The sequence below is a fragment of the Sinocyclocheilus anshuiensis genome, unplaced genomic scaffold, assembly GCF_001515605.1.
Source record: "Sinocyclocheilus anshuiensis isolate Anshui unplaced genomic scaffold, SAMN03320099.WGS_v1.1 scaffold552, whole genome shotgun sequence".
Classification (NCBI taxonomy): Eukaryota; Metazoa; Chordata; class Actinopteri; order Cypriniformes; family Cyprinidae; genus Sinocyclocheilus; species Sinocyclocheilus anshuiensis.
In genome coordinates this window covers 2491988-2499367 of record NW_015554362.1, presented here as the reverse complement: position 1 = coordinate 2499367, position 7380 = coordinate 2491988, and the positions used below count along the sequence as shown (strand labels likewise).

The 7380-nt window shown below is 35.9% G+C and overlaps 1 protein-coding gene across 1 annotated transcript; it reads left to right on the top strand.

The window, feature by feature from the left end:
* Nucleotides 1-220: 220 nt before the first annotated feature.
* Nucleotides 221-2321, top strand: LOC107671410 (free fatty acid receptor 3-like). Its single transcript, XM_016464328.1, has 2 exons — nucleotides 221-281; nucleotides 1043-2321. Exon 2 carries the CDS (start codon nucleotides 1066-1068, stop codon nucleotides 2047-2049), a length of 984 nt encoding a protein of 327 aa, XP_016319814.1. The 5' UTR covers nucleotides 221-281; nucleotides 1043-1065; the 3' UTR covers nucleotides 2050-2321.
* The last annotated feature ends 5059 nt before the right edge of the window (nucleotides 2322-7380 follow it).

The following is a 7380-nucleotide window of genomic DNA, read 5'->3' as shown; positions in this document are numbered from 1 at the left end:
CTGGAGCACACACAGGGAACACTATTTATACACACAGGAGGAGGGGATGACGAGACAGACCTGGGAGCAATGAAACATCAACTAATCAGGGGAGGAACAGGAAACTAACCAAATAAGGGCATGGGAAGGCACACGGGGAGCAGGACACACACAAAACATGGAACAGGGTCTGACAGACGTAACTGGCAGATATCAGTGCAAAATGACAGAAATGCCTGTGAATTAGCAAAATGGTGAAAGTCAGAGGATCATCTGAAATCAATTAACACACTTTTTAAGATGTAAGCTATGGAAGCCCATAAAAATGCCATGCTTTGGTAAATCCTAATTATCATATAAAAAGTTTAAATTGACCTACTAAGTTATAATTATGAGATAAAATGTTGAACGTATGACATACCAAGTATTAATTATGACTAATCACATTAGATCAAACATTTTGACTGTCATAATTATGACTTCAACTTTTTTATCTCATGACTTTTGTCATAATTATGTCTTTATCTCATAATTATGACTTAGTATGTCAATTTCGACTAAATCTCATAATTGACTTGTCATAATTATGCTTTGTCTCATAATTGACTGTCAAGACTTTTATCTCATAATTATGACTTAGTATGTGATAATTTTGACTTTGACTCATAATTTTGACTTTTTTATGTATAACATTTTGACTGTCATAATTATGACTTCAACTTTTTTATTTCACGACTTTTGTCATAATTATGTCTATCTCATAATTAGGACTTAGTATGTCAATTTCGACTAAATCTCATAATTGACTTGTCATAATTATGCTTTGTCTCATAATTGACTGTCAAGACTTTTATCTCATAATTATGACTTAGTATGTCAGAATTTAGACTTTTTATCTCATAATTAATTTTTTCATCAATCAAATAGATAGTTTGACTTTTTAATCTTATGCTATCTCATATTTTCCAAAGCATGATTTTTTTCCTTATGTGCAGGAAATGGACTTCCGTTGTAAACAGAATGAAACTTAACATTAAAATAATTGCATTTTCTTTTCTTACAGAGTGTTGGTGGCATCTAGTGACGATGGTGTGGACGGTGGCTCTCAGTAACCTGGTGTTAGCGGTCTATGGATTCACATTGATCACAGGCCTTCCCGCCAACTTCTTGGCTTTCTACATCTTCTTTCAGAAGATTCACCAGCGCTGCACCCCAATAGACGTGCTGTTATTCAGTTTAACCATCTCTGACCTGATCTTCCTCTTTTTCCTGCCGTTTCGCATGGTGGAGGCGGCCAACATGAAATGGACGCTGCCTTACTTCCTCTGCCCGCTGTCGGGATTCATCTTCTACTCGGTCATCGCCAACAGCGTCCTTCACCTGACGGCCATCAGCGTGGAGCGCTACCTGGCTGTAGCTTTCCCCATTAAATACAAGCTCAAACGTAATCCCAGAAGTGCCGTGATAGCCTGCGTCATATTCTCAGTGGTGTCAATGGTGCACTGTAGTATCGTCTACATCATGCAATACCACAACTATTTTAAGCCCAACATCACTGATCCATCCAAACGTAACTCCTGTTATGAAGAATTCACCGCCGAACAACTCAAGATCCTCCTGCCGTTTCGTCTGGAGCTTTCTGTTGTCTTCTTCTGCATCCCATTCCTCATCTGCTGCTTCTGCTACATCCAGTGCATCCGCATACTTTCCCGTCTATCCAGCGTCAATGCCAAGAAGCGGTATAGAGCCATCGGGATGGCGTTGGGCACGCTTCTGGTCTTTGTTATCTGTTTCATGCCCTTCAACATCTCACACGTGGAGGGATTCGTAACCGGCCAAAGCTCTGAATGGAGACAACCTGCTTTACTCACCAGCACGCTGAATGCATGCCTCGACCCTTTCATATTCTACTTCTCTTCTTCCGCACTCAGAGAGACTTTCAAGAACATGTTGCAGGGGCTGGTGAGGCGTTTGCTCCTTCCTTGCTGCCGCTCGGCTCTCTGCCGCCCTTTATTTAACCGTGGGAAACCAGAGGAGCGAACACAAAGCTCTGATGACGGCATCCGCTAACAATTTCAAGCCAGTTTTTGAATTGAATAATCTGCCAGCGTATGCATCATCAGTGCTTATCATTTAGTCCAAAGCCAATTAATAGAATTCAGATGCACCACCATAACCCAATGCCTTACGAACAGACAGAAGTGGAGAAGCTTAAAAATGGCTCCAGAATAAAAATCAAGCATGCCCATGCTGATTGCATGACTATTTAACCCCTAAATCTTTGCAGCAGCAGTTTCGTTCACAATGAAATGAAGAGCTCGAGTGAACAAATTGCAGTGCAAACCGCAATTGCGTCTGAACTGTACAGATGAACTAATACACAGCATTCAATAACAGCAGTGCTATAAATATAATCAATACAACAACTTTGTAAAACAAATCTTCTTTGCTACTAATATTTTAATAAAAGAAACTCATACAATTTATGCATCCATTCTTCATTTCTTCATCCTGAACTTCTCACCCATTATGCATGAATGCTGTTTATTTTTTACACAGCACTCAATATGCATTGCTTGTTTTTAACCTGCCATCTCTTTAGATAGACCAACAAAACCTGTTCCTGTGATGTCACTTCCTGTTCCTGGTACAGCATTTGGAGGTACAGGTTGGATTTTGAATCATTTATTTGATCTATTTCATCAGTTATGTTTATAATGGATAATAATTAATCTAATCTATAAAATATAATCTGAATATTTGTTGTCACTGAAGCAGATTTTGAACAGTTGCATCTAGTTTCCTAACTTGGTTATCAGAATTTATTATCTCTGTCTCTTATTCAATTTGAATGTCACAGTTTTGTTATTCACCTGTTTAAATGGCAACTATATTGTGTCTGTGTCAGTGTGTCTTTTTTTTTTGTTTTTTGCGCAGATGAGAGTACGGTCGAGCTGCATGTGGTGCAGTTGCATTTATAGCTCAAATGATTGGATCGTACAGGTATTCTCTCAAAACATTTTCCATGAGCAAAGATGGCAGAATGCAGGTTACAGGACTGCATTTGCTATAGTTGAGCAAGTGTCATTAATATGAATGGAAATGTTAACGAATATACATGCATTCTTTAAATAAACAAGTCTAAAGATCGTACACAGTTTTGCTTAATGCTTTTTCTTGTGTGCATTGCATTGCATGTGAGCTTGTATTCTTCAGTGCATTGCCATCATATCCTGCAAGTTTACTAGATAACAGACATAAACAGCACATCTATTTATTACTACTGTATTATTCTGAGCACTGCTGTCAACTTTAAACATGAGTTTGTGTCTTCTCTGCCTTACTTCTACTTCAGCAAAAGCTGCATCTCTTTTTAGCCTGTGTGCATCTATAAAGAGCTCATCTATCTTTCCTGTGGCAGAGGCGTCTGAAACAACACACACTTTCCTGTTGCATGATACAGGGGGAATCCAGGTAAAGTGGGACACTTCTGATCATATTTCATTGGCTTTTATAATATGTTCCAGAGGCGTTAAGATAAAGATCATGATAAAGATCTGCACTGCACAATACAGATAAACAAAGAAATATTAAACTTGAATTTTTCCTCAAACACATATAGTCCTTGAATCACACAATTTCAGGCGTGACTGGTAAACTGGGACATGTAGTTCTTTTAAATACATTTCACCTACAATACATAAACACTTAAGCTTATTTGATTTCATTATTCTGTGAAAAAGGTCATACATGTTTGGAAAGACTTGAAGGTGAGTAAATCATGACAGAATGTAAATTTTTAAGTGAACTATACCTTTATAAATGTCTAGGTGAACTTACCATTTACATGGTCTTAACTTTGTGTGATTCAATAATACAAAATTGTTCAAAATGAAACAAAATTGTCCATATAATCAGACACTTAAATTGATTAATTATATTAACAACAACAAAAGACAGCTATATATGTTCATGTATAAAGACCCAGTTTATACTGTGAAAAATTAATATTAAAAAAGGGGTAAAATATAATGTGGAAATATTTTGTTTCTTTTACATGTAAAATACATGATTGAAATCTATTTTTTTAATTTATGTATTGTAATATATTTATTGATTTTAATCAAAATGTGCATTTATTTATTTTGTTTAATCTTATATTTAAGAATTTATTTATTTATTTTACATTTTTACAGTTTTTTTTCCTTCTCTTTTTTAATTTTTTTATTAAATGAGGCCACAAGATGGTGCCATATATAAGTCACTGTGAATAAAATGCTTCAAGAAACCTTTAAATTAACCACACAGGATCAGTTAAAGTTTTGAAAGTCTGAATTGCTGTATTCAAACCGATAGAGATTTTTCATCAGATGTTAAAATTTTGTTTTGTTCATGTTAAAACCACAAACATGTCTCATAGCAGCAATATATGTGTGATAGCACTATGTGGTCAATATGTTATCTACTGGGAAGGAAATAACGGGTATGTTCTGCGAAAGTAAACAGAAAGAACTAAGGGAACATTGTGTGAAGTTGCTAAGAGTGGTGCTTTCCCAAGCAAAATGTTGAGGTGGTTGCCAGTTCATTGATTGGCAACTGTTAAGGTGCTGTGAGTGTTTATTACACAGTTGCTAATGAAATATAAGGTGGTTGCTGTGGAGTTGGCTGCTAGTGTAGTTCTGTGTGGTTGCTAAGGTGTTGCTAAGCAGGTGCTATGGTGCTGCTCTGACTGTTTTTTAATAACATGTTTGCTGGTGGAGCGTTGCTAAGTGGTTGCTAGGGTGTTCTGGGTGGTACAGTATCATAAATGCAGGTCTAGCGCATGTTTATAATAAAAAGAACATTATTGTGCATCAATGTGGAGGCTAGTATACACTAATTATAGTTATCATTATACTGTAGTTATTGTTCTTGGTGTTAACAGACCATGCATGATTTTTTTTCTTTTTAATTGTAAAGACCTGTTTACTTCAAGTACAGTAACTATCACATTAGTTTTAAAAATTGTTCTTAATTTCAAAGAATAGCAGAGTTTACACCACAACTATAACGATAACGAAACAGAGGAATGATATCTGGATTCACTTTCAGAATGATCTTTATCTAGCTGATGAACCATAGAAACATTGACAGCCAATCAGAATCCATCTTGCTTCAAAGCGTGCCAGTATTTAAAGTGGCAGACGACAAAATAGCAAAGTGCTTATATTATAATAGAACGTTATGGTTCTTTGGTTTGGAGTTGGACACTGTATGGTTATCGTTCTTAATGTGAACGGGCCTTATATTTAAAAGAATAGCAGGTTCAACACCACAAATGTAGTGATAACGACACAGAGGAATGATATTGTTGTAATAACTTTAAGGGATATTTTGGTCATTTATTTAATTATAAGATCCGTTCACACACCAAGTACGATAACGATAAGGATAGTTTTAAAAATCATTCTAAATTTCAAAGAATTGCAGAGTTTACGCCACAGCTATAACGATAGGCCTAACTACACAAAGGAAGATGTTGGCCTCACTTTCAGACTGATTTTTCCATCTAATGAACGATATAAACATTTACAGCCAATCAGAATCCACCTCAGGTATTTAAAGCGGCAGATGACGAAACTGCAGCGCGTGCTTTATTATATCATTCTTTAGTGTGGATGCTATAGTTATCGTTCTTTGTGTGAACAGCTTGAAATTGGAAAGAATAGCAGATTCAACACGACAAACAAAATGTTAACGGCACATAGGAACAATATTATGGGACTCACTTTCAGAACTATTTCCAGCTGATGAACATTAGAAACACTGGCAGCCAATCAGAATCCATCCTGCTTTAAAAGATGTCTGTTAAAGATCGCTTCATCTGGAGAGCATCTGCTGTGTACAAACATCTGATAGACGTCTTTAAGATGTCAGTTTTACATGCATTCTAAATCATAAACATCTTAAAGACATCTTTTAAACGTCTGTTTGACATCCGATAGGAAACATCCTATAGATGCTTTGCAGACGAGCAAACACTCTAAACAATACGTCTCGCAGATGTAATGTAGACGTAAAATAGACGTCTCCGTGATGTTATCAGGGAAAGCTCTTTTTTCTGCCTTAGGCTTGTGCAAGGTGCTTGTTTACATCAGTAGGCTAATTCTAATAATTTTAAACTTTAGCAATGTTTAGCATGAGATGGTGGTCGCTCAGTATCGGTGGTGTCCTGATCTTGATGAGACGGTTTTGCTGATGCACAATCATCGGATCAATCAGTAGTCCACGCGATGTTCAGGTAAATGCTATTCAGCCGTGTTTTAATAAACACTGTCTTGCTCGTTCACAGACTCACACACGCAGCAGATTTCCGGGTAATTACAGGGCGAGATGCAGAACAGAGCAGTCTAATTATCACATAGATTCATCTTTCAGCACGCGGGACAGACCGTATCTGCTGAAATGTCAGAGGAGGCGGTGCTGATTGCCACAGTCTCTGATTAAACGCCAGGCAGCGATTCATTGTGACGTGATGAGTCTGTCACATTTAACTTCCTCTCACCTTCACCTTCGTTTCTGAAGAGGCTCTCAGTGGCTTTTGCTTGTCAGCGTGACATGAAGTACTTCTGCCGGGTGTCTCGTCACACGTTCATACACCGTTAGAGAAGTTCAGTGGGCATTTGCGGGGTTGGTTCTTCCTGTAATGAAAATTTTGACATTTCAGACCTGTGTGATTTTTCTTTCTTCTGTAGAACACAAAAGGAGAAATTTTGAAGACATCCTCTTTCTCGTGCAATGAAAATCTATGTCTGTCAAGCTCCAAAAGGAAAAAAAAAAAAGATAAATCTGGTAGTTCAGTAGTTTTATTCCAAGCTGTGTAGTGTTTGTAGTTATGTTGTCATTTTGTAAGTCTTTTTTTTTTTACTCATATTTACCCCTAAATACTAATGTAAATCTGCATACATTTATCTAACAACCAGTATTCTTTTAGTATTATTAATTTACCATTTTAGTATTTATATTTTAAATTGGATTAAAAATATTGTTAATTTTCATTTTAACTTTAGTTTTAATAATTTTGTTGGTGACACTTTACAATACACTCCCATTAGTCAATCTTAGTTAATGCATTAACCTACAACTACCAATGAACAGTACATTTCTTACAGAATTTATTAATCTTTGTAAACCTTAGTTAATAAAAACACAACTGTTCAATGTTAGTTCATGTTAGTTTCATTAAATAATATTAACAGATACAACTTTAATAATGTATACTTTTTGGAATAAACATTATGATTAATACATACTTTTAGAAGTATTTTTCATAGTTAGATTGCTGTAAATGAAAACTAAAAATATATATAAAAATCAAATTCAAAATATTAATAAATACTAAAATAGTAATATATATATATA